General features: G+C 40.1%; 1 protein-coding gene across 3 annotated transcripts in view; it reads right to left on the bottom strand.

Annotated features, from left to right (window-relative positions):
• Nucleotides 1-27,264, bottom strand: part of LOC108505205 (sodium- and chloride-dependent GABA transporter 3) — a 98,156-nt gene that overhangs the window by 51,370 nt on the left and 19,522 nt on the right. For all 3 annotated transcript variants that reach the window (XM_017830991.1, XM_017830990.1, XM_017830992.1), the window contains exon 6: nt 19,544-19,676. In XM_017830991.1, the coding sequence (XP_017686480.1) occupies nt 19,544-19,676 (133 nt within the window). The remainder of the gene's footprint in view (nt 1-19,543; nt 19,677-27,264) is intronic.

Below are 27,264 nucleotides of genomic sequence, written 5' to 3'. Positions count from 1 at the left end.
GCTGGGTTTTTTTCTACTTGTTTTAAATCAATAGTTGCTTTTAATAGAGGGTAGTCAACAGACACATATATTTGATGACATTAAAGGTATTGCACCTGAATATCTGTAAAACCATTTCCTTGTGTGGTGCTTCATTCACCACCCTGGTGTGGAGCACATCTCCTGCTGCCTTGCCCATCCCACAACTGCCTTGAAACGTTTCACCAGAGCTAACAGATTGCAATCTTGCAGCGGCACATTTCTGCCCAGGGTTCCTTAAGGGTGTATTCCCTCACTCAGCTCGATCAAGGAAGAGCCTAAACCACTCACCTCTGTACCCAAGAGAGGTCACGTGAAGGGACTTTTGTAATCCCAGTCTGTAATCCAGGTTTGCAGAGTCAAACACCTCTGTTTGCTTTTCCAAATGCCTTCCCCAGCCCATCCACACCCATTAACACTGCAAGAGCTACAACCACAACCTCTAGGGGTTTTTTTGCCTTCAGGGTAGTTCTGCCTCAGCTTTAGAGCATTGAAGACTCTCCCTTCCTTTGTGGCTGCCACGCAGAAAGGGGATATAAATACAGCTCAATTGGCTCAGTATTTCTGGCCATAAATACCAGTGCAGATATCCAGAACAACAATGAAAGAGATACCAAGGAAGTGCGTGTGGGAGAGATACACCCTTCCCCAGCCAGCTGACACGGCTGACAACTTACAGGTGTTGATGTTCACACAATTAATGAGGCTGCAAAAGTGCAGCTTGTCTTGCACTGTCACAGGTAAGTGCCCTGAGTTCAGAGGGAAGAGAAGGCACCACTTGCAGGCAGTGTTGGAGTCTCCCAGTAATTCCATTGCATCGGTTCTCATTTTCTCATGCATTCCAAGAGCTCATGAGGTGAGGGAGGATGGGGTGTTTTCAAAATCAGTGCCATTATTAGTATCATCATCACATCTGTAGGCATTAAAAGTTTCCTGAATTGTTCTCTTTTCTTTCAACACATCGAAGCTCTCTGAATATCAATGTGAACACAACTGTTTCTAATTACACTGCATCCTGTTTTAATTGACTTTAATTGCTTGCTATGTTAATTTGCATCCCAATACTCAAACTGCTTTTTTTATACCCTTGTCAGAGCAATGCCAACGTTGAAGCAGTTGGAAAGAAAATAAAAATTTCTGGCGAGCTGGTTTTTGCACCGAGTTCTCCTTTGCAATGTAGTTGAAAGACAAGTTTACAAAGATATTTAGACATACAAATATGTGGAAAGGCACCTACAGGGACACCTAACCACTCTTAACTCTACTGAGGTGCTTAACTGAAAGTACAGTGAGATCAAAGATCCTGACAATAGATATTTCATTCGTGAGTTTTAAGTATCAAAGTATAGGAAGCAAGTTGAGTACTGGAAGTTTAAATAGCAAAGCTTTAGGAGACTTAGATGTCTGTCTCACTCGTCATTAATTGTATAGATATTTAGGTACCTTTGCAATGATTTCACGAGTGAAGCACCATAAAGATCACGAGAACTGAAGGAGGTGCCAGTTTCAATCTTTCCATACCTGAGTATCTTTAAAGCACAGATGTGTGCACAGGTTCACATGACTCCTGGGGCTGCTGAACTTCTTGCCCCAGATGAAAAGGTGCTTTCCTGAATACTCCAGCCAGGGGTTTGAGTGAAGGTGAGAAAATGCAGAAGAAATACATGACGAGAGGAAGGAGGAAGCCCTGCAAGCAATGAATTGAGCCACGAGCCCACAGAAATCTAAAAACCCCAACACAGATTTCTCTGGCTAAAGCTGCTCCAGAGCACAGCAGCCTCAGGTTCACACACTCCCTCACAGCAACTTCAAAGCAGGGGAGTCACGGGAATAGGAAAAGTAGTGAACTTTAGTCCTTTGCTTGGCTCATGCTGAGAACACACCTGAACTAGAATTCCATGACCAGAACATAACTTCGAGGCTCGAAGCTGAGGGAATTCTGTCCTAGAAGCTGCAATGTTCAAGTCACTTTGCACTATAATGAACTGACTGCACTTTATAAATGGAATAATAGTTCACTTGATGCTTCAGAAAAATCCCAGCTTGCCAATCTCCTACCCCTAAAATCCTCTATTGCTCCATCAGGCTATAAACACAGGTAGTATCAAAGCAGGAATTGACAGTGATTTGCCTTAACTCAAATAATGTTAAATAATGACTGTATATGAACATATGTGGAAAATACAACCTGACCCCACACCCCCCTCATCCTTATTTTTCACTGAGTGTTTTCAGCCTGCTGTCATTTAGCCCATGGATTTAGTGACACTGTGACCATGGAGAACCAGACTGGAAGCACCAACATCTGGTGTCTATGGAGACACACTTTGATATCACCAATTTGGGCACGATTTCCATCAAAATTTTAAAAGTAGTCCTACATGCCACAGTCAACCCAGACATCTTGGCTCCGCTAATATTTGCCACTTTCACAAATTCTAACCTCCTAGATGTTTAAGAGCAGATGAGAACACTATAAAACATTTTGTTTTTCAAATGCCATGGTATCCTGTGAAATGTTCCATCCAGCACTGCTTGACAAAGGGGCTTTTGCTGGTCTGACTCTACATACAAATGCCAACTGAAAAGAGATGTTTTCCACATTAATTGGATCTACAAGAAAAATTGTGTAAAGCAGTATAAAGGAATGATTTACAAGGTTTTTAAAAAGCATGTCAAAAGGGAGAAAAACATTCTAGATCAACCTGTGTTTTAAAAAGTTAAAACTTCATATGCAGAAAAAGAAACTAAAAGAAAAACCCAACAGACACCAGGTGAGTGGATTTGTATGACTGGGAGGGGGTAGGGGGATAGAATCACCAAAATGGCTGTTTTTTCTGTTTTCCCTTGGTGTTTTATAGGCTTATTCAGCATCATCTTCTGTTTGTCATCTTTGTTTATCCACAGAGGGAATCTTGCTCCAGAATAATCTAGTAAACCATCCTTTAACCAGATTGCCTATAAACTGCAGAATTTCTTCTAAATTACTACTGACTCATGTGTGAATGCAGACAGCTTCACTCAGAGCAGAAATAAATTCAAAAACCAACAGCTCAGAAAATTTAATGAGATCTGAGAGCTGAGAATAAGTACCAAAGTAAGCAAAAATCACTGGGAATGTGAGATGAGCCAGAAAATAAGGGCCAGGAGAGGACACTTAGTGAAGGGGTAAAATAACCTTGTTAAATGCACAGTGATAACAGGAAGCAAAAAGTTCTACATGAAATAATAAGAGCAGAAAGGAATATACACTACTAATACCACACCACGCTGAGGTCATTGGCTGGGACACATCAAAATTGGTACCTGTCAAAGCTCTGCAAGGCCTTATTTTTATCCACATGGTGGTGAAGGCAATAAACAGGTGACTAAAAGCCTGAGTCACACTAAAACACTTTCTTTTACAATGAAATGAAAGCTTCACTCCCAAATTCATTGAGTCACTAAAAACAAATATCTACATTCGATTTCATTTTGATTTGACATCCTTTTTGCTGAATGCGTGGGAGATATCTCTAGAATGAAAAATGCTTTAACAAGTAGAAGTCATTATTTAGAAGTTTTAATGCCACATTAAAAACGGGCAAAGAAAAAGTTTTCTATGCTTTTTTTTTTGCAGCAAGGATTATTCTTTACGTTGGGTCTGACTTTAAATACTTTTCAGCACTTCCCAAATTCCATTTCGAATATTCTGCTTTCAAAAAAAAAACCTGCCTTCCTGCAGTCAAAAGTTCCAAAAGGAGGGGAAGAAAAAGTACGGTGAAGGGCTGAGCCAGAAGTGCTCTAAAATAGCCTCTACCTGACCAGTCCAGGAATACTGGGAAAAAATTGGAAATCAGTGAGAAAGCACCAAAGGCAGACAGCATCCAGGCACTGCAGCAGCTCACATTCCCAGCTCGTTGGAGTGAACAATTGCCTCAGATGATGAGCTATTTCTCCCCATAAGTATTCCTTAAGCAGCGTCAAGTTTTCTAAATATTTGTTACTTGAAACTATTTCCCAGCTAATTACCACAGCTGGTTGTCCAGGACCATTAAAATCAAGATCTGTCTTTGTTCTGCTAAAATTGCTCTTCTAGATTGTTGGTTCTTTTAATAAGGTCTATAGGCCTCCTATTTAATCAAAAAAATATACTGTCTAGACCAAATGCAAAGACAGACTCTGGCATATTTGGGTAAAAATTCTCTAATGAACAGATCCTGCCCCAAAACATTCATTCGTTGACTACACGAACAGATTTTCCCTCCATGCAGACATATTCAGAAAAGCCAAATTATGGGGACCAGAAGACCCAAAATGCCTATATAACATGTAGAAGCAGATAAAATTATCACATCATTGAAATTAATTATGTGAGCACCTGCATTTAAGCACTAAATAATCGTAAATGCAGATACCCAGATTCTTTCCTGACACATTCACAGCTTAATAATGACCTAATCACTGACAAATAATGTGCCAACAGCTTCTAAAAATGTGAGAGTGATCATAACAGTGGGCTGGATCCTGAAAGAATGTCTTTAAATCACAGTTCCTTATATTTCAAGAATCCACTACAGTCTGAACAGGCCTTGGTCAAATTCATAGTAAAATTTGATTCGAGGCATCAAGGAAATCATAGAATATGCTGATCTGGAAGGGACCCACAAGGATCATTGAACTCCAACTGCTGGCCCTGCACAGGACACCCCAAAAATCCCTGAGGGCATTGTTTAAACATTCCTTGAGCTCTGGCAGCCTTGGGGCCGTGCCCACTGCCCTGGGGAGCCTGGGCAGTGCCCAACCACCCTCTGGGGGAAGAACCTTTTGCTGAGGTCCAACCTGAGCCTGCCCTGACACAGCTCCAGCTGTTCCCTTGGGTCCTAAGAAAAAGTTTCACTGTATTAGACTAAAGCTCATAGGAAACTATTTATATGCTTACCCTAAGTTTACAAACTAGTGCAGAGGTTTTCAGTAGGTTTTGGTGACTCTGCTCTGATATGTAGATAAAGATTCACTGGTGAATCCACACTGACTTTGCCAGCCTAAAAACAGGGACACAGCCTGAACTCAGAAAGTGCAAGACTTTTTGGACCTACTGTTTCATTAATGCCATTCCATTTTTGCTGTTACTAAATGCTACAGTAGGAAATCAGGAAGACTTAACTTCCTAGTAGGAAGACTACTACCTACAGTAAATACAACTCAGAGGACTCTCGGGAGCTCAGTGCAATAACCTCCATCCTCCAAGTGCTTCCTCAGTCTCCAAAATTTATCAACATTAATCCTGCACTTACCAACTGCCTGTGTGTCCTCAGGGGAGTTACACTGATGAATAAGATAAAGGCTGCAACACTTCTCAACAGCAGCATGCCAAAGAGTGTGCTCTCCATTAGTTAGAAAGTGTGTTTATTACACTGTTAATACCCTGTTAACACGCTGCTAATGCAAAAATTCCAACAGCTGTAAACACAGTGTGCCCGAAATAATTCTGTGAAGCAAGTGGAGGTTTGCAGTGTCATTTTTAAATGCAGAAAGTTGCAGAGAACCTTTAGCAACATGAGCACTAGAACTTGGCAAGCAGACACAGCTCTAGCGGTGTAAATACAAAAGCAGCAAGCTGTGGGTACAATTATTGTCCCTGGGACGTAGAGAGTGGGGTGTATTTTGGTTAAGAGGGGTGTATGTTTTGGTTTTGACAGTTTTTCTGCCCTGAAGAGGCTTGAATTGAAGTTGATTATTGAAATTCATTATTGAAGTCCGTTATTTTATCTCCACCATAAATGGGCCAGCCTAGAACTAGAATGGCAAATGAAATAATGGCACCCTATAACTGTAATGTTTTGGCTTTTTTTTAACAATCAAGTGCACAAAGAGGAAGAGGTGCCCTCTGGTTGTGGGCAGGGAGGGGAGGAAGGGAACCTCAGCATGTTGGCTAAAGCTCATCACTGCAAGCCAAGTGTTTACGTCGAGCTCACATCAAGTAGGGAATTTGCAGAGCCACAAATACCTCGAAATTAAAGACTGCTATTTAATCAAGTAAAAATGAACTTTAAAAAAAATCAGTCAGGAAGAATTTTAAATATAAATTAGGGCTAATTAATCAACTGAGGGTTTTTTTTTTCTGTTTTATAAAGGTCTTTAAAATGTTCAAGCTTTTATAAATCAAAGCTGTTCCTCTCCAGAACCTTGCAGGGTTTTCAGACCTCTGAACGCCATCTAGTTTGCTTTTATACACAACAGATACTGATATTAATTACACATATGTACAGAAGCCTTCATTTTGCTTAAAAAATGTTTAATATGGGATGACTAATTCTCCATATAGGACAACCCCACTTCTATGAAAATAATTTCCAGTGGGTCAGAACTATCCCACACAAGCACCTGTATTTCCAGTTGTGTTACTGATTTTACACAGGCAGAAATGGGAGACAAATAAGGCACTACATGAATTTAAATTCTTAGTTACTCTAAAAAGACCTTGCAGTTGTCACTGCAGGCACCACTGATTAGGTTCTGGCATATTCTAAAAGCATTTGATCTCTAAAGTAGATGAGATGCAAGGGTCAGAACAGGACAGGAGACGATTTTTCCTGTCACTCCAAAACGTGTAAGATCTTAAATGTGCAATGGAATTAACTCAGAGTTTTTGGCCAACTCATTCTTCCTACCCAAAGAACAGTAAAGAAAAAAACATAGAGCTTTACAAAAAAATTTGTTTCTTGTTCTGCTTGATTTTCCTCACTTGTCTTTAAAGAAAACCTCAAACAAACAGAAACAACAACAAAACACATACCCCCAAATGAACACCACCACTGATGAAAAAAGGATGCAGTCTGGGAAGTGGATAAAATTCTACAACCAAAAAAAGAGTATAGGTGAGGTTTCCCAGCTAGAACTCCTCCTTCAGGTAGCCAAAAAAGGTAAAAGGTGTCAGCCAGCAAAAATCAATATATTGACCACAGTCTACTATTGCCATACAGGCCTTGACTGGCAAGGGGATGAGGAGGCACTATGGGCAGCACACAAGAAGTCAGCAAATAAATGCATGATACTATAAATAATTGCAAATGTTAAACACCTGAAACATCAATACAATAGGAATGTATCGAAATGTATTTTGAAAACTGAATGTATTTTGAGATGTGGTCTATCAATCCTCCAAACACTCGAGCAGGTATGTCAGTGGCCACCTCTAAATGATTTATTCTGCAGTTTTCTGAGCACACACAGAATTATTTAATCTTGTGCAGTAAATGATGGGGGGGGAAAAAGTGATTTGTAAACTGGCAGGCAAAGAAGGTATCCCTGTAGCACACTCACAGCTTTTCTTTCTTTTGATAATTTTTGTAATCATGGAACTGGAGAGGGCTGAGGTCAGACCTCAGCGCAGCCTGCAGGGGCAGAGGAGGGGCAGGGACTGAGCTCTGCTCTGGGTGAGCAGGGACAGCACCCAGGGGATGGCTGGAGCTGTGTCAGGGCAGGCTCAGGTTGGATCTCAGCAAAAGGTTCTTCCCCCAGAGGCTGGTTGGGCACTGAACAGGCTCCCCAGGGCAGAGGGCACAGCCCCAAGGCTGCCAGAGCTCCAGGAGGGTTTGGACAATGCTCTCAGGGACGGGGGGGGGGAATGTTGGAGTGTCTGTGCAGGGCCAGGAGTTGAACTCAGTGATCCTTGTGGGTCCCTTAAAGCTTGGGATATTCTGTGATTCTATGAGCTGTCTTGTGTATTGCCTAGTTGACCCTGAAAAATCCCTTGTAACCAAAACCATTCCATGATTCTACTGGGAACTACAAGACATTTACAGGATAATAAAGAGCTCATCGTTTATGATTCAAAAAGGTGGGGTTTTGTCTACCCAGAGGATATTCTCCACTGAGGAATATGAGCTCTTGTCACCATGGTGACAGCTGAGAAATGTATTCACCAGAAAGCATTTGCAATACTACTTCTGTGGTATGTAGAATAAAATAGTATAATAAATAGCTTTATCCCCTAAACTAACAAGTCTCCTTATCATCCAGACCCTCATTCTCCACATTTCCATTCCCTATAGCTACCACATATGTTAGGATGCAGTTAGTCACACCTTGATGAAAGGTTTATTGCACTAGAACTTCCCTACTAACCAACCTCTAAATCACCTAGGGGCTGACTTGTAGGACACTGGTTTGACAGTGTGATGCAATTTCATTGTGGTTTTGTGCAGATTTTCAGTCTGAGAAGAAAAGGAAAAATGAGAGGAGTCACATTATAAAAAGGTTAGGCTGGAAGACAGTGTGACTGAAGAGTATGCTGCTGCCACAGATTTATTTTTCTCTTTTAGGCAAATGCTTTGATCTCTCTGCTCTGCCTTCAGCCCAGCAGAGATCCCTGCCTGCTCTGTGGGTGTAAAGGCAAGGGCTCAGGGGAATTGAGGCATCTCACTGTTTTCATCCAAGACCTGCTGCACCAAGGTTCTGACCCCAGTAAGGCACTCCAGGAATAAGGGACATACAAACCAAACCACAAAAATCCTCGCTGACCTGAACCACAGTGAGTTGTCTCAAACAGCAACGAACACATTTTATACCCACAGGAAAGAACTCAGAGAAGTTTTTATTGCAGTTAATTAAGAGCAGTGTCTTACTACAACACAACTACCTACTCGTTGTCTTGTAGACATAGAAAGTGTCTACTTTATGTGAGCTTATGCAGGATGTTTTGAGTTTTTTCTTTTCTTTTTTTTTAACCACAGAAATGTTTCAACTGCCCAGCAGCAGAAGTGAATAGCAGGTGCAAGGCAGCCAACTCACTCCTGGGGATGTGTTTTGGTAACCAGCACAGCACCAGCAGCTGCCTGGAGCTGCCTTTGTTGCTCGTGTGGCAATTTATTTCATTAAGCTCTCCATTCTTAAGAGGGAGTTTGGATTCACTCCACGTGAGCTGACACTGGGGTGGGATACAGAATTAAAGTTTGTAAATCTCCCAAGGACAGCCTTGTAAACAAAACTTGTACTACAAAGACATCCTCGTACTGTAGGTAAAGCCAAAAATGTGGCCTGTGCTGACTGCAGAAACTAAAGAGACCACCTTCCTACTGGCAGAAATTTGATATAATATAACCTTGGCATCCAGTGCCATGGGGATGGACACCTAAAACTGCTTTACAAACTGCAAATAATGACCCAGTCCTGAAGCTACATACATTTGCAGCAGCTGAGGACAAACTACCTGTGTGAGAGTAGGGGATTATATCTATTCCACTTCAGCTGAAAAAACATGAAGTTGAAGCATCATTAAGAGAGTCAGAGCTATAAATGGACATCAAGGCTTGTATTTCTGTATTGCAGTTGAGGGACCAAGGAGATTTCTTCAGCAAAAGTATATGAGGTAAAGTGCAAGTAATATTCCAAACACTTAAATTAATATTCCAAACACACTTAAATTAAGATTCAACAAAAGCAATATCCTCTGGGCACACAGAAAGGACAGGGGCAACCACAGGATTTTGTGAAACACAGCTTCATAAAAGCACAGCGGTTGGAAATCCTAGCTGGGAGCAGTGTCGTGCCCCTGAAGGAATGCTGAGCCCTGACACACGTGCATCACCAGTGATCCCAGTAAGCACAACAACTCCTGCTTTGGCTCCTGTTCTGCTGTATGGAATTGTTCACTGATTACTGGGCGGGGGGGAAGAGAATTGATAAGGAAGGGCAAGTTCTGTGGAAGGAGAAAACAACCGTTCAGAGGTTGTATAGGTACGAAAGACTTCAACTATCATATTTCTAAAATCTCTTTGTCAGGTCAGTGTATTTAGTTTTTCATAATGGGCTAAGAATGCCTGGTAACCTCAATGGACAAAATAACCTGCATGTGTTACTTTTAGCCAACCAATGCATTTCTCCTACAGAGATACCTCGATGTTAATCTGTGCCTTTTGGCTTCCCCTTTAATTTTGCAGCAAATCTCACTGCATCACCACTGCAAATATCACAGCTGGCCTTCCACACTCTGCCCCCTTCCACCTCTCCCCCTCATTTTTATACATTAAGTTGACAGACCAGGTGATTTCTCTGCCCAAAAACTCTCCCATCTGCATGTGCCCTGAACTGTCCTTCAGTGCACTGAGACACACTTTTGACTTGCTTCAGCTGTGGGCCAGGGCTTAGATCCAGTCTAAACATTCAGACAAAAGTGGATCTCTGCTGCTAAGGTGCAACTGGGAAGAAATGAGACCATGAAAGCAGGATTTTGGTTTAACCTTAATATTTGATACTTTCCCTGGCTGTCAAACACAAATTTGGTAAAACCACAGAGAGGCACAAATATTTTTTTTTCCTTTTTTTAACAAACCCGAGATGTCCTTAAATGCTCAGAGCACAGGAGGGTGGAAAAAAATAGTTTTCAAACCTCACACAGAGGAGGAGGAGGAGAGCAGGAATCTGCATGCATCTCATGAATGTTCTACTTTCCCCCTTTGAATACAGAGATCAGTCTTGGACAGAGTGTTAAAGCCTCTCCGTGAAGGGCTATTCTTTGCTGTTACTTCAGGCTGAAACAAAAGACACTTCAGGAGATACAATCGTTGCTGCCTAGTTCCTTTTCCTGGGCTCTTACAATGGGCCCTAGTTATTTTTTTTTTTTTTCCTTCCACACATCTTTCTCTTATTTTTTTGCTTCTGTCCTTTTACTCCTTCTTTCTGCCTCATTGAATCCATTAAGACCTTTATATAGCCCGCTATTGAGAAATAAATTTTCTTTGGGACCAGTGACTGAGTCTTAACTGCTGGCAAGCAGAGCTTAACTCCTGAGGGGAGGGCAGAGAAAATGATGGGTAAAAGGTATGAAAAGTCCATCTCTGGATTTGGGGTCTTTGAGCACAGTGGATACCTTGCAGGTCATTAGCTCAAGGAAAAGGAACAACCTAATCCTAGCAGTTTTCCCACTTCTTTCATGCATTAGTCTTGATACCCTGAATTCCCTTTGTGCTCATATTTTCAAGCAGATCAATATACTCTCTTCAGTTTTTTTGCTTGGTTTAGGTCCACATGCCAGTCCTTTTTTTGCACAATTGTAAATTAGAAGGCACTCTGACATCGAGAGGGAGGCACTGCTACGAAAGAGATGCAAAATTGGGTCCTCTCAATTAATACAAAATTATCCACAGTCAGAAACATAAACACTATTCAGGTCTGCTGATAGCACGATAGATTATTTTAAAGGCACTAAAGCTGGAATTCAAACTGAGTGCACTGCACTTTGCCCCAGAACCAGAACAAAAAGCTAAAGTTTGGAAAGAAAGGAGGAAACCTTCAAATCTTGAACTTCTGAGAACCGTATAAATCATTCACAAAATAAAAAGAAATGTAAGCTGAGTGTGTGTGGAGGGGTGGGTGAAAATAATTTACTATTAGTGTGTCTGGATAACGAAGTTGTTTGGGGGATGGACAGTGAAACATCCATAAACCATCCTACACTCTCCTGCAGTGAAAATGGAGGTGGAGGAGGGAGCAGGACCACACAAACAAATTAAGGGGGAAAAGTGGTGTTCAGTAGTGAGAGATGACCCTACACTCAGCCAGCCAGAGCCTGAGAGCTTCTATTTTACATTTTAAAATTATTCACATGAATTCTGGGGATTTTCCTCAATAGAAAAATGCAAAATAAAACGTAACCAATGGTTAAATACAGTTGTAGCTTTATTTTTTTTTTTTCCTGGTAATATCTAATGCACCTTCCAACAGCTCAGGTGTCTATTTTATATTGAATTATTCAGGCCTATCAGAATGACAACTTGGGACAGGCAGCCTTCAGAATCACTATAGAATTAAAAATCCCAGGGCTCTCCACCTTTAGTTAAACCTTGCTAAGATGTGGGTGTGAAATAAGTATGTATTAGTACATTTTGATGGCTATCTCATTTATCCATTATAAATGGTACAGTTTTCAGTGACTCTTCCTGCCCACCACATTGATAGATTAACAATAATGTCAAAACTCCTTACCAAGCCCTTTTTCTATCATTATTATTAGGTTTATGTCAAGATGCCCCAGCCAAACAGGTTGTACCTTACTTTTTTCTGTTATCTCTAGGTTTTTAATACGTATAATTAATACAGACTTCCAGAAAATGTCTTGACACTCAAGTGGCCCTTCACTGCGTTCAGCTCAGCACATCAAACTGATCAGTGGAAATAATTAAGTGAGGAACAGTGCAGCACTTCAGAAAAGAACAACAGCCTTGCAGTTACAAAATTCATTTCGCGGTGCCACGGGATCATCAGGGCTGGGAAAGACCTCCAAGATCCAGTCCAACCACTAACCAGCACTGCTGTGTTCACCACTGAACCATGTCCCCAAGTGCCACATCCTTTGGAACACCTGCAGGGATGGTGATTCCTCCACCTCCCTGCCCAGCCTGTTCCAGTGCTCGATCACCCTTTTGGTGAAGAGGTTTTCCATAGTATTTAATATAAACCCCCCCTGGCACAACTTGAGGCTCTTTCCTCTCGTCCTGGCCCTTGTTCCCTGGGAGCAGAGCCCGACACCCCCCTGGCTCGCCCCTTCTGTCAGGGAGCTGGAGAGGACAGAAGGTCCCCCCTGAGCCTCCTTTTCTCCAGGTTGAACAACCCCAGCTCCCTCACAAAGTACATCTTAAAACCCTCATATTGACCAGAGCTTTAAATGCACCTCAGGAGCCTCTACAAGACTCTTGTCTAAGTTTTGCGTGTAGAGTTTAAACAAAACACTCAAACCAGGAAAAATCTGGAAGTGCATATGGTATCTAACCAAGTTTGCAAACATCACATTTAGAATGAGACAGGGGGAGAACATTGAAGGTTAAGGCACCAGGCACGCACACAGGAAAAATAAAAAAAAATCAACAGCATAAGAGTTAAATAAGAAATTATGCCACCACTTGCACATGTTCAACCCAATATCCTGCTTATTTGTGGTAGGTGAAGCAGCACTGCTGCTCCTTTGAGAAAAGAAAGTTCTCTGCTTTCCTAAGGTGCTTGTAATTTTTCCACTGGTGTCGTAGTAGAAAGTGAAATACTTCAATGAATAATGGAAGTGACAAGTCAAATATCAGAGCACCTCATCCTTTTCTCTTTATATACAACAACTACATCGCCAAGAAAGCTCCTGAGGTGATTTCTAATAGTTTCCAGGGATGGGCTGCAAACTGCACAGTATCCTTTTCAGAGATGCAAGGGATAACAGGAGGCTCTGCACTGAGAAATTAGGAGAAAAGCCATAAATGTTTCATGAGGAGATACTGTGCAATCATTAATCTATTATTTTAGCTTTTTGACTTGCAGGGCTATTTAATCAAGAATCTTGGGCAACTCATGTTTATGCAGAGAGAGGAGCTGTGCCAGTGCTTTTTCTCATGGAGAGCTTGAAGGGACCAAGCACAGAGAAACCTTCCAGCAGTGCCCTCTGGTCGAGAGAGGAGCTACAGGGGTGAGAAGGGGTAGGAAGTGACAGACAGAACCATATTAATGTCAGAAGCTTCATGAGACAGCGTGCAAAACATTTCCAAGGTTGCTTATGAGCTAAAAAAAAAAGTCATGATTTGTTTTAGAGCAACATGCCCAGCTTTTAGCTCCAGGTCTGCGACATTCCTGATCTCCCCTTTCAGCAGCACCCTCAGGATTTCTCAGCCTCTCTCCCCCCCTGCCCCCGTGGGAGTTGGAAAGCACATCAAGTGGGGAAACAACATAAAATTAACACTTTCTGATAGCAGGATGAGTTCTCAAACAGAAAATTACTCTTTCGAGCAGCAGGACTTTTTTTTTTCCCCCTTTTTAATAACAACATATGTGATGACTTTATTGTGAGTCAGTCAGTAGAAAAAAAACACCCCATTTTTATGTTCAGTTCCTTAAATTTAACTGTCAATTACAGGAATGTCATTTGCTGCAAAATGAACTTCGATAGGTGGTGAAGAAAGGGCTCTAAATTGTTTTAAAACATTTCAATACACATATCACATGTGTGATGACATGCTTGAATTCTGGAGGTTTTTTGCACTTTCTTGAAGACTTCACATTGAAAAAAATCTTGTTTGGGGGCCTATGGAAGGATTTCAGCACTATTTCTAGTCAGGACTGAAAAAATTATTCACTTGTATTATGGCTTTGGTGCTTTTCTTTCTTTTATTTTTATTTTTATTTTTTTTCATAAATCTGATTTTCTTGCTACTTCATGCAGCTTTCCAGTGAGTAAGCTGATCCTAATCCTAAAAAGTTTTTGAGTGAGTCTCAAACAGAGGGATGTTTTCTTTGTTTCTTTTGAACTTCAGGGAACTGAACACCAAGAATGAGAAAGGATCAAAAGATTCAGAAGTCAGAATAGAATAATATTCAGTGATTACTGAAGTCTGTCTTTGTGGGACGTAGATAAGTTCCAGAAAAATTTGAGGGATGGATCCCTATGAGATTTTTCCCTCTTTAAGATGATCCTGGTAATGTGGGAAGGATTTCTCATCACATATTGGCCAGCAACCAATGGGCAAGTACAAAACAATGTGGAAGAACTATTTAGGATTAGCTCTGGTACAGGATTATCTTTATGATACTAATTGGAACCCATTCAAAAAGACTCCAAAATTATATGAGTGTTGGTCTTAGTGGTCATGCAAGCAGTGTGATGTTCTAACACTAAATAAAATCCTGACAGTACAAACAATGTTCTTTTAACACTTCAAATCAGAATATGCTGACTTTGTGCTGAGGCATAAAATGACAAAACCTGAGCTGCAGTTTTACAACAGACATTGAGATGTCTGTGGGTGGGGTAAAATGTTCTAATACCCATAACTTGAAAATTATAGCAAGACTGTGGGTTACTTTTAACACATTTGATTCAACCCTTCCTCATCTGCAGGGCAGGCAGAAGTACTGCTCCTTTATACAGCACTGAGCTGAAGCACATCGTGCTTTGAGAATATAAAGACATGAGCAATTTTGTTCAGTTATCCCATGTCTGTGTGACACACTAAATACTGATCAGATGTCATTCCCACTCAGGAATAGGACAGTGATGCTGTCTAGGAAAAAAACCTGGATTTTGTTTTTTCTTGAGTTTATTAATTTAGCTTGTTAATATAGAAGTATTTTTGGGCATCGATAGTTAGAGACACTCAAACCCATGCTCTGTGGAAACACAGATGATACAAAAGCAGGGGTTGATTTGGAGTGAATAACAGCAATATAATGAGGTATTAAAAAAAGAGGATAATTCAGTAAAAAGATTAAATATTGGAATGAACCCACATGTAGGCAAGAAGTGATTAATGACTCAGACCATGAGGGAAATTAAGCACTGGAAGAGGTTGCCCCAAGACATGAGAAATCTCTGAACTTGGAGGATTTTAAGGTGCAGCCAGTCAAGCTGTTCCAAGTTCAATGTTGAACTTTCTCTGCCCAAGAAGCTGGACAAGACACATTCCAAGATCCCTCCCAACCTGCACAATTTAGTGATTCTATAAATGCAAGTCCCTGACAGGGTTTTCAAACGAGGAATATCAGCAGAAGACAGGGATGTGTTGAGGCATCCAAAAAGTAACCAAGATTCTTGGGTGGGAAAGGAATGGGCTGGTGAATAAGACAGACTTAAAATGCCTTTCTGAGTCCAGCTGACTCCTCAGGTCAAAAGGAATTAGGCAAAAGTTGCTGTAAGTGAGGTGTGACTGTGAGCTCAGTGGAATGATCACTGCCTGAAAAAAGCTCTCATATTTTTGTGAAAAAAAAAAGAAAAAAAAAAGAAAATATTAAAATTACTTCCCTCAGTAAGCAATTTACGAAAAATACATTACCAGCTTCTGGTACTCTCTCAAAATTCAAAGCACAAGGATATTTAGTTAAATTAAAAAAATGGATAGTCAAGATCCATAAAGGAACTGGTCCTCTTTTACCTGAGGATTTTACTGATGTTATATGTTAACAAGGCTCAGCAACTATGTAGGGATGTACATTACAGGAATACTCAGAATTGTCCTGGCTAGCAATCAAAAATATTTTAGAAAAATAAGATGCTAAACCAAGCCCTAATAATCACAGATTGGAACAATAATTTAAACCTTTAGCAAATTAACTTCCTTCAGTCTTCTGCACTGTTCTTACCTCATCTTTGGAAGCATTTGATTCCATCTACTGAAAACACTTCTCCACAAGATGGATATCAGAAAGTGATGATCTTGGCAAGTTGCACCACACACATCACATCATGATAACTTCACATTGTCGCATTTTTCCCCTTTGAATTTGACTTTCTCATTCAAAGACCCTGCATTTTGCATCTGTGCAAGGTTTTCAAAGTGAAAGCCAGCATACAGGTAACCAAGACTGGGTAATTAAGGGCAAAAACTTCTGAAAAGGCACAGATGTATTTCACCTGAAAGCTGCCAGAGTCACCTGAAATGATTCTGATATTCCACATCTGTTGGAATGTAAAAGCTGAAGTGCTTTGTGAGAAAGTAATGAATTTCAAGAACAGTAATGGCAAAGTTTGGAACACCTTGTTAAGAGTGTCATAAGCACTTCAGTTGGAGTTAAACTTTATGTTACATTTAACATATTAAATATCTTAAAATATAAAATATTGATAGTCTGAGGAGATGAGTTTTGTGATAGTGCTGGCTGGAAAAGGATGGGTTTATTTTATGAAAGCTTTTAAGGCTTGGGAGTTTTTTTTCCACAATGTGTTAGGATGCAGAGTAAAAAAAGGAAAAAGAGTAAATCCACTTCTGGGATATTTCAGAGAGCACAACGGTGTGAAGATGAATCTCTCTCTCACCTTCTCCATTACCCTTCTGTTTCCTTTGTCCTCTTTCTCTCCATTCTGTCCCACAGACACCTTCCTTTGAAAATGTTTCCAAAGGTGATAAAACTTGGAGTATACTTTGAATAAATTTGTTGTTTCATTGAAATTATTCAATCCAGTTAAAGTATATCACTAATTTAACAGGCTGGTCTAAACCTACTTTTATTATTATGATAAAAAACCCAGGAGTCAATTTTAAATATTTCCTGGAAATGAGCATGTAATTAATTCAATTTAGAGGGAAGGGCTACGATTGGATGAGCTTAAATATGAATTTTAGAAATGCCAATATATCAGAAATGGAAACTGCAGCCCAGAAACCTGCTCCATTATTTATACTTTGGAACATTTAGTTCCTTTTTAGCATCCACAACACCTGATTGCTGTCTCTGTATAGCTGGTCTGGGAGGGCAGTGGCATGGCACAGATTTCCAGTAACTTTGGCTGTAATAAGTGGCAAAAACATTAAAATTCTTACATACATCCAAACAGTAAACTTACATCCAGGGGAAAAAAAAAAAAGCATCTCTGGAAACAAATTGTAATGTCACACATTCATTCGGTAAAAAGCTTCCTTTACTAATTACAGGAGTGGAACTGGAAAAGGAAATGATCAATATTGTCTAGGAAAGCCCCTCACTGCATATTTCTTGAGCAGCCATGGACCCTCTGCACAGGCAGACTGGTGAACACCACAGTGTATCCTGAGGGATGTGGGAATCCACCAGTCTGATTCCTCAGGATCTTGGAAACAGAGCTGCTGCTCGTGTCAAACTGATCTAAAGAGTGCAAATGTTTGATGGGTATACCTCTTACAGAGCCCTGATCTAAATTTTTTAAGCTTGAGGCCTCTGAAGCTGAACACTGGATATTAATTCCGTTTTCTTCGCATTTCTGATGCAAGACTACGTTTTTTTCTGCTTACTTGAAAAGCTTCAAATGGGCAAGACACATCTCTTTCTCAGGCTGTTTCTCCTGATCTCGTCAGAAAGATGGTTATCAAAATCATACTGAGATGAAATCAAATACAATTTATTCCACCTACCACTAAGCTGAGGTTTTAGCTAAGCTATCAGAAAAAGAAAAAAAAAAAAAAAGGGGGAAAAATAAAGGGTCAAACAGGTTAATTACTTCCAAGACCCGAGATCTATTTGTGAGGAAATGGTACAAACCGAAGGAATCTCATGCCTTAACGATAAAATTCGGAGAGTAAACCGCAGAAATGTAAAATATATCTTTTTTTTAAAATCCCCTACCAGCAAAGGAGCTCTTCCCGTGCTCCTGTTTGGAGCCCAGAGCAGCCTTGTGTGCCTGCACGCGTGTGCAGCCACACGACCCGTTTTCCTCTGCACCCCTGGGTCACGTTATACTATGGTAGAATAGACCTCCCATCTTCAGACATTCTTTCTGATGGAAAAAAAAAAAAAAAATCGGTTTTGCTCAGTTTTATTTCTTCCCTGCCAAGCTGCAGCTCCTCAGATAAGTCCCAAGCACTTCTGTCCCTCCCCAGAGCCCACACATCAAAGACATGCGGACATTTATCTTGTCATTCACTTATATCACTTTTGCTTCTCTGTATTCCTCTCTTTAGGATCTTTCCCCCTCTCTCCTCTAAACTATTCATGCTCATACACATCCCTAGACAGTCTTTCTCAGCATTTTTCCTGCAGTGACTTGATAGAAGTGGGCTGCAGAAATCTGTGTGTGCAAAACGCGGCACCAGATTGACTGACACAGTTGGCAAACACAGACAGAATCCAGCAATTAGTTTCAGCCAAAATTCTGATGGTATGAAAGATGTGTGTGTGGTTGACAAAGCTGAAAAGTTTCTCTCTGACGTTTTCTAAATGTAAAAAACCGCTACATTTCAAAGAGTTTCAAATTTACAAACGTAGGCGACTGAAACCAAAATGAAAAATAAGGTCCAACCACACCTTCCAAACTAACACACAACTGAAAAATGTACAAAGTGTTGCAATCCACCAAGCTTTTTCCTTCTATCCTTTGGTTACCACATGAGAAACCAGGGCTTTTTTTAGATCCTCCCTCTAGAACTGTGTCTCTTTTCGTGTATGTAGTTGATTATTCATAGATTCCACTCAGAGCTCTGTCTGATACTACTCCAGGGGCAACCTCTCCATCATCCCATGACTGGCTGAGGCTGGGAACCAGTGTCTCTCTGTTGGGCGTCCAGCACTGAATGGCATTCACTCAAAAAGTACTAAATACTCTTCTTTTTTCCCCATAACACGTCCATCTTTACCTGCCTTTGAGTGCTTTCATTATTTCTGCTTTTGGTGTTCCGTTTGCATTTCTAAATTCCCTCCGTGTTGAAACTCTCGGTGACTCTTTTGTGTGACTGAGAGTTTGAGCTCCTGTCAGCGCGAAGCAAAACTCCAATTTTACGTACGCTGTGCACAGAAACCAACCCGGCCCAGTGCTGATTTCAGGCTTCAAGGGCTGGCCACTAGTGCCACCTGCTAAATTAAAACCAAAACCAAACCAACCAGCCTCACCTGCCAGAATTAGGGAAAAGGCAAATCATGAAAGCAAGAGAAACAAAACAATCTAAAATATATGACTGATTCTTGGTTACAGTTAGTTTTACAATTTATACACCCCCAAGGACAGTTGCTCACAGCACGTGGCATTCCACTGATTTAAATAATTATGAAGGACGACACAGGTTTGGAGCACAAGAATCAAGTATAATTTTCAGGATTTTAGCCTCACCTTTCCAGTAGACTTTGTCCCTTTCCAAATGCAAAAATAGCAGATAGTCCAAGCAGCCAGGAGGCACAGGGCGAGTTCCCAACGCAGATTCCCGATGTGTTCAATTCCATCAGAAATTGCCAACACCCTTCGTCTTTCAAGGGGAAAAAAAAGAAAAAAAAGCAACAAAAAAAGAAAGGAAAAGGTGATTATCTCGAAGAAAACCAGCACTGGGATAAAACGAGATTAATTTCAAACAAGGACTCCTAGTTATTGCCCAAGAAAATGCACCACGTCGAGGTGGAAAGGAAGAGAGAAGATAAAAAGCTGAATATTTCAGGTGGATTTTGTGTCTGCTTACGAAGCTTAACTTTTTCAGGTCAGCAACAAAACGCGAAAGATTTTAAGACAGCTTTTTTATAAAGTCAAAGAAAAAAACATTTGTTTGAAATAATTGCCACCATATGCGAGCCAAAAATAAAACACTTTGTTAATAAATGGGGTTTATTTCAATTTTACTGGTTTTCCAGAAAAAAATTTTAACCTTTATTCTTGCTTTTTAACATCTACTTTCATTAATTTTCTTTTGTAATTGGAACTATAATACTAAAATATTTCTTTTCAAAACTGTCAAAGATCACGACGTTTTCCAGACATTTTATTTAGGAAATGCTAACTCTTAAAATGTTAATATTCCAAAAGCAAGCCCTTATTTTGTGAAAAGTGGTTAGCAGAAATATGTATTGCATTTATTTTTTGAAAAACTAGCCAATCAATTCTAAAGAAACTAAATCTTTGCGTTTTATGAACACTCCTCACTTTATCCTGTGTGGGGATAAAGTATTTACTAACTTAGGAAATAAGGTAAAGAGAGAGAGTGAAGAGGCTGTTTTGGGGTGTTGGGTGTGTTAAAGAATATTATGGGAACTGAAAAATCAACTGAATTAAATTCTAATTTGCAGAAATCTGGACTAGCATTTTATTTGAGAGAGTGATTTTCTTATGTAAGAATGATGCTCTTCTCTGGGGTATGAACAACCCTTTTTTTTTTTACTTGAAATAAACACTCAGATTAAACAAAATGTCAATTATTTACCAGCCTGTAAATAAAACATGAGTAGTCCTGGTTGTATGGATGAACAGGTTATAAGCAAGAGCAAAAATTTACCACCATAACACTCAATATTTGATGAATTCACCTGAGATTTTTCAATTTTCAAGCCCAAAAGAAATGCCATATTTTTTTGAGGAATCTCAATTTTCCAGAACAATTAAAAATAAGATTTAACTGGTATGTGACATTGATATGGATTTAAATTCCATACACTTGGAGATTTGGAAACTCCCAAACATTTTTAAACACCTTAAAGCAATGGATGCACACACAGACACATTCCCATAAAAGTTTTCAAGACTCAACTTCACAGAAATTATCCTGAGCAAGGTTTTCTCTGAAATCCATATTACAAGGTCTCTGTACAACCTCAGGGACTTTAGACATGCACTAGTCTCCCTCCCATGATGTGGGTGAAAACAAATTAACTGAATTTCACTGCTACTCTGATGGAGTTTAAAACCCTACAATAATCACTGTGTTATAAATATAAGTAACGTGTACACAGGAAAACAGATAATTTCATTGCAGTAAAATACATTTAGGATAAAAGGTGAGTGTTAAGTTTAAAAAGGTCCAGCCTACAGTTATCCATATGGAAGAGTTCTTCCTTTGGTATTTGACTCAGTTATTGTCCCAGGCATATAAAATATGAAAATAAAATGTTAATATAAAATATTAATATAAAATATTTTATATCAGGGATATAAAATATGATCACATTATTCCTAAAATAAAGGAATAAAATAAAATAAAATAAATCCTTCCTGGGGAGGGGTCTGGTGGGGTTCTCTTTGCTTTCACCAGCAGCAGGTTGAGGGTGAAGAGAAGTTCCTCCCCCTGCCTCTAGTGATGGAGCAGAAGGATGGAGAGACACCAAGAGCCGGTGACATGGTGGGGAAATGAAAAGATTTAAGTACCCCCAAGGTCTTTCAGGAGGCTCTGCAGATGCTGCAGAACCTGTGCAGGCTTTCACACACTCCAAGAGCTGCAGCTGCTGCTCCCGATGCAGCCCCAGGGTGCGGACAAACATCCATAACATGTGTCCTAAAAGTTTCCTGCTTGGCTGAGGGAGGACAGAATTTAACAGATTAAAGAAAAAAAACAAACCACAAATAAAACCCCCAAACCCTAAAGGCCAAGGTTTGTCTCCTTATTTTCCAATGAACACAGAGGAAGGTCTTCCCAGTCAAAAAAAAAAAAAAAAAAAAAGAGGAAAAAAGGAAAGGGCAGGGGGTTAACTCAAATTTTTTCCACTAGAAAGTGTTATCTGCTTAAATGCAAAATTATTGTCACCTCATCCATATTTCCTCCTCATCCAATAAATAGCTTTATTCTTCAAAGCTTCTGCCACCATCTAATTGGGAAGAGAAGTGTTCTAGCATAGAACACCCTGAGCCAGCCAAGACCTGCAAAGAACCTGAAGTACTGTCATCAAAATTCAGGCAAAAATGAAGAGAAGTAGCTTTTAATGAAGGATGGCTTTTAATCAAGAAGAGGAAGCATATTTTGTATTTGCTAGAATTGAAAATAACATTATAGAGTCATAATTATACAGAAGGACTGATGAAAGAGATACTTGAACATTCAAGATCTTCTAAGATGTTTTACAGATGATATCATATGGAATTTTACTTAGGATTAAGTCCACCCTCTTTACAAATTCCCATTCAAAAAGTAAAAGAAGTCCTGGAATTCTAAGCTCACCTGGAATAGGGTGTTACTTGCAAGAGAATCAAGACAAAAAGTGGCATAATATGATAAGAAAAGTCTGACACTAGATAACTCTAATATCTGTCCCTATTCTTTTATTATTCAACTTAATAAAAGATATTAATATACTGACTATAGATGCAGGTTGGAAAGATATTGACACAAATTCAGCTTGAAGTTTACAAACAGATTAAGCAAGAGAAACTCATAAAACAGACAGGGGCATCCTAAAGAATTTTAATTCTTGCTTTGCTTAAAAAGTTTCTAATTCTCATTTTGAGGTCACATACTACCTTATAAAAAATATAATGAAGAAGAAAACCAAAACAAAATTGTGAAATGGAAACCTTTGTCATTTAGCTTTATTGTCACTGTAAAAGAACAACAAACAAACTTCCTCCTGTTTTAATCAAACCAGGTTTTTATGGCTTTTTGGGTTATGTTTATATGTATGTGCACCTAAACATGAGTAGAGTTTCTATTCCAGAATAAGGAGGTGTGAACACATGTCAGATTGCTGTAAGTAAAAGAAATCAGTGCTAAGGAGGAATTTGGAGGATTATTGATCTAATGGCTGTAGAGCCAAGTTAGCACAGCTCTGCCTGGGCTAAACAGTACCAGGAGTTACTTGCTTGAAGCACAAATTCCGTGGATATTGTTGTGCTGCTGTGGGGCATGAGCCAGTTCAAACAGCCTGGATCCTCTGCAGAAGACTCTGTCACACCCTGTAGGGGTGAACTTCATGACAGAACCTGCGACAGGACAACCCCCCAGCAGCAGAACTTGCAGAATGAGTTTAAACTTGCATCATATTCCACGTCCAGCTGTTAAAGTAACCCAGTTCAGAGCCAGTCCTTTCAATTCTTACCCTGTCCTTCCCTGACTGCACAATGTCTTCCTCATAAATAAATGTCATTACTCTCTCTCTCATGAATCAAGTGTTTCACACACCAAAAGACATCTTTGCCTTTAAGAACAAAATTTTCACTGAAGGCTTGAGACAAAGATCGTAGAATCACAGAATCATAGAATCAGCTGGGTTGGAAAAGACCTCTGAGATCATCAAGTCCAACCCTTGATCCACTACCACCTCGGTTCCCAGCCCATGGCACTGATGCCACATCCAGTCTCCCCTTAAAAACCTCCAGGGACAGAGAATCCACCACTTCCCTGGGCAGCCCATTCCAATGGCTGATTACCCTCTCTGGAAAGAAATTCTTCCTGATATCCAACCTAAACCTCCCCTGGCACAGCTCAAGACCAAGCCCTCTTGTCTTGCTGATGGTTGCCTGGGAAAAGAGACCAACCCCCCCCGGCTCCCCCCTCCTGTCAGGGAGTTGTAGAGAGTGAGGAGGTCTCTCCTGAGCCTCCTCTTCTCCAGGCTGAACAGCCCCAGCTCCCTCAGCCTCTCCTCATGGGACTTGTGTTCAGGTCCCTTCCCCAGCCTTATTCTCTTCTCTGCCCCAGTTTCTCGGAGCTCCCTGCAGCAAGTCAATGCTCAGGGTTTTCTGAATGCTTTGGGAGAAGCCCCAAATATCAGAGACACCTCCTTTACCCATTCAGAAATCTTGGCCTGTTACTTTTGTAAAGAGTGCCACAGAAAGTAAAGAGCAAATTGATAGCCTCAACACAATTATCCCTGCTGCTCCCGCTTAAAAAAAGACACGTGGTGCCAATCTGCTCGAACTGTTAGCACCATAATGGGTATTTAATTACACCGAAGCCTGTAAATTGTTTTGCATTTTCTTTGTTCGAGCAGAACAAAGGGTTAGTGTTTCCCTTGCTACAGCAACAAGTCCAGAACTTATAATTGAACTATAACATACAATGTATGCAAAGAATAGATCCAAGGAGCAGAAAGTCTTGCCCAGAGGCCAGGAGTGATTTCCTCAGCAGGTACAACACAGCTCTCCCAAACTCTCCTGCTGAAACCTTCTGGAATAGCAGCAGTGGATGCTGGTTTTGAGAAGAGGAGGCAGTCAGAATATGAAATTCTTCTCAAAAAGCCTCAGTTAAGTCTGACACTAGATATCTGTCCCTATTCTTTTATTATTCAACTGATATAAAACAAAAAGGAGGAGCATTTTAAAAATACACAACTCTGCCCTGCATCCAAGAAGTGAGGTTGGGGTAGTCAGGGGTCACATCGCAGCTTTTTGCTCCTCAGCAGTTCTGCTTTAATCCGAAAGCTGCCATGACCTTACATAAATCACAGAGACAACAAAAAATCAAAGATAGTGGAACTTCCTTTAGGCCTTCCTCCTCTTCTCCAGCCCTGCAAGTCCCCCAGACTACTTTGTTCTCCTCAACTCTGAATGCACAGAATGAACAAGAGCAGTAAAACCAGCACTGAATGCTCTCCTTTCTGTTTTCAAATGGCAAGCATTTGAAGAATAGAAGTCTACAGTGAGTTCTGTAGTTCAGCTGGTTTGCATCATACTTTGGTGAAAAGAAATAACTCTGTCCTTATACACACAGAGACTTACTAAAGCAGAATATCTTTAAGTAAAATACTCATAATTAAATGAGAAGTATCTTAACAGCTATTCACTGAAATATCTCGAAACTTTAATCACTAGAACTCATTACTGCCACTTTTTTAAAGAAATAAATAAAAAAAAATCAGCAATATTCCTTGATAAATAAAAGCCACTATAACTGCCAGTACAATAAACTGAAGGCAGCTGTAGGTAACCATTTGAATTACTACAGAACATAAAATCACTGGCTAGTACAAGCCATTTTAAGCAGAGAAAGATTTGTCTGGCACTGAAGACAAAAATCATTAATTATTTTGGAATCTCCTTGAAAACAGAAACTGATGAAATTCTGAAAATATTTATTGTAGGTACTGAGTTTGTTTTGTTGTTGTTGTTGTTGTTGTATGAGGGGGGTGTTGTTTTGTTGTTTAAAACTACGCAGCAGTTCAGTTCCTTGAACCATCCAACAGCCCGGGAAAGGAGCCAAGCACTGGTGGCATTTGAACATCTCGAGCAGAATATTGCAGCAAACAAAACTCCACTGCTGTTAGGGTGGGTCTGGAAAGCAAAGGTTAACTCAGACCAGAGCAAGGGCTTCGATTCGCTCGTAGCAAAGCATTAATTCTACACAGGATATTTTGCTTGCAAGTAGAATATTAAATCCCAACCAGAGTGGCTTTGCCATGTGTCTCACACCCAAAGACACTCTGCTTGAAGGTTTCACTGCCTCTAGTCACACACAATTAAACTGATTAAATGTTACTGGAGAAAGATTTTTCTCTTCTTCCTACACATAACACAAAAGAAAAGCGATAAAAGTTACAGGAGCCTAATGAAAAAAAGATAGCTTTAAGTGGAATAATAGGACACATCTCTGAAGGGTGGCTGCCAGAAATGCTGAGGTTTGGTCATAAGGTTCTTTAAGTTAGACTGAACAAAATCACAACACTATTACTACAGTGTGGATTTATTCTGCTGACAGTACCACATATTGTAAGCCTTAAGTTTAACTTGAATCTAAATGTAAGTGTGGATTAAAAAAAAACAAAAATGGCCAGTCAGGAAGATATAACAGAGACATAAAGCAAATTTCAGCATACTTTGGGTAAACATAAAATAACACACCTAACAAGAAACTAGACAACATCAAAGGACCTTTAGCCACCTACATCCCAGGAACATACTGTTGCTAAGGGTTACCTCTGTTTTGTCAATTAATATCATTGCACGTGTACACCTAACAAAATTTAAAAAGATAAAATCCCATGAGGAAATTATTTCAATGAGTACTATATACTTACTGAAAATGGTTTTAATTTGTTCGAAAATGTACTAAAAGCCCTTTCAATTTAGTAGCTCAATACATCTGAGAGGAAGAAGGGCCCCTCTGGTTTTGGAATTGCTGAAGAGGGGCATGTTAGGAGATAACTGCTACTCCTGAATACTCCTGGCTGAAAAGCAACCTTTCCATCCAAATTTGAAAACAAACATTCTGAGAGCTCAGGGCACTGTATTATTGGCTGAGAGAACACTGCATTTCCCTGAGAAAGAGTGCCTTTATTCAAGTGTTCCACTGTGAGGAGCTGTACCGGGCTCTTGAACAGAAAGAGGATTATTAGCTGCCAACACATTGTTGAAAGGAATGTACTGGGGTACTTATTGCGTTATTTCATGATCTGGAAAGCTGAAGAACAGGTTCAATCTATTTGAGGAAGGTCCCTTCATGTTCCCTCTCTGATTTGGAGCAGTGTCCAAGACACTTTTCTTTAAAAAAACCTGAACAAACACCACCCAAACAGCCTCTTGAGGTCACTTCTCCATCTGCATCTGCCCAGCCAGGAACACAGGTGGCAATGTTTCCTTTTACTCTGAGCCAGACTCTGTCCTCAGAGCATTCTGTGGGGGATGAAAGGACAACAAAATGATGCCACGAACTGATGCTACTGTAGAATGGCCTTTCTTATTTTATGTTTTGGTGTGCTCCTTCCATCCCTGCTGTGTTTTCAGACCTAGTCCATATTTACCTTGTGAAGCTTGTTGCTGAGCTCCTTGTATAAAAAACATAATATACTTGAGTATCAGTGCTGCACAGATTTCTACCTTTACTAGAAAAATATTCACATCTTTAAGACATTCTCCATTCCTGCGTGAAAGTGAGTTTAAGTTTTCTTCTAAAGACACGTTTTCTAAACTGTCCTGTTTCCTTCTCTCATTGCACTTCAGTCAATCAACGTTCTATAGTTTCTATGAAAACTTATTTGAGTATTTCATACCCAATGTATCCAAGGATCATGTGCAAATATAGTTTCTGACATGCAGAAACTCGAGCAGATATTACTGAACTCTGAAAATGGTGGGATTCAGATTCCATGTTCCAGAACCCTCTGTGGGTGCTTGAAGGGCTAGGCCAGACATCTACCAGCATCCAAGGCTCT

This window comes from Lepidothrix coronata, unplaced genomic scaffold (assembly GCF_001604755.1).
Source record: "Lepidothrix coronata isolate B3197 unplaced genomic scaffold, Lepidothrix_coronata-1.0 Scaffold186, whole genome shotgun sequence".
Lineage (NCBI taxonomy): Eukaryota > Metazoa > Chordata > Aves > Passeriformes > Pipridae > Lepidothrix > Lepidothrix coronata.
Note: the sequence above shows the minus strand (reverse complement) of the source record. Positions and strands in the feature narration are given on the sequence as shown.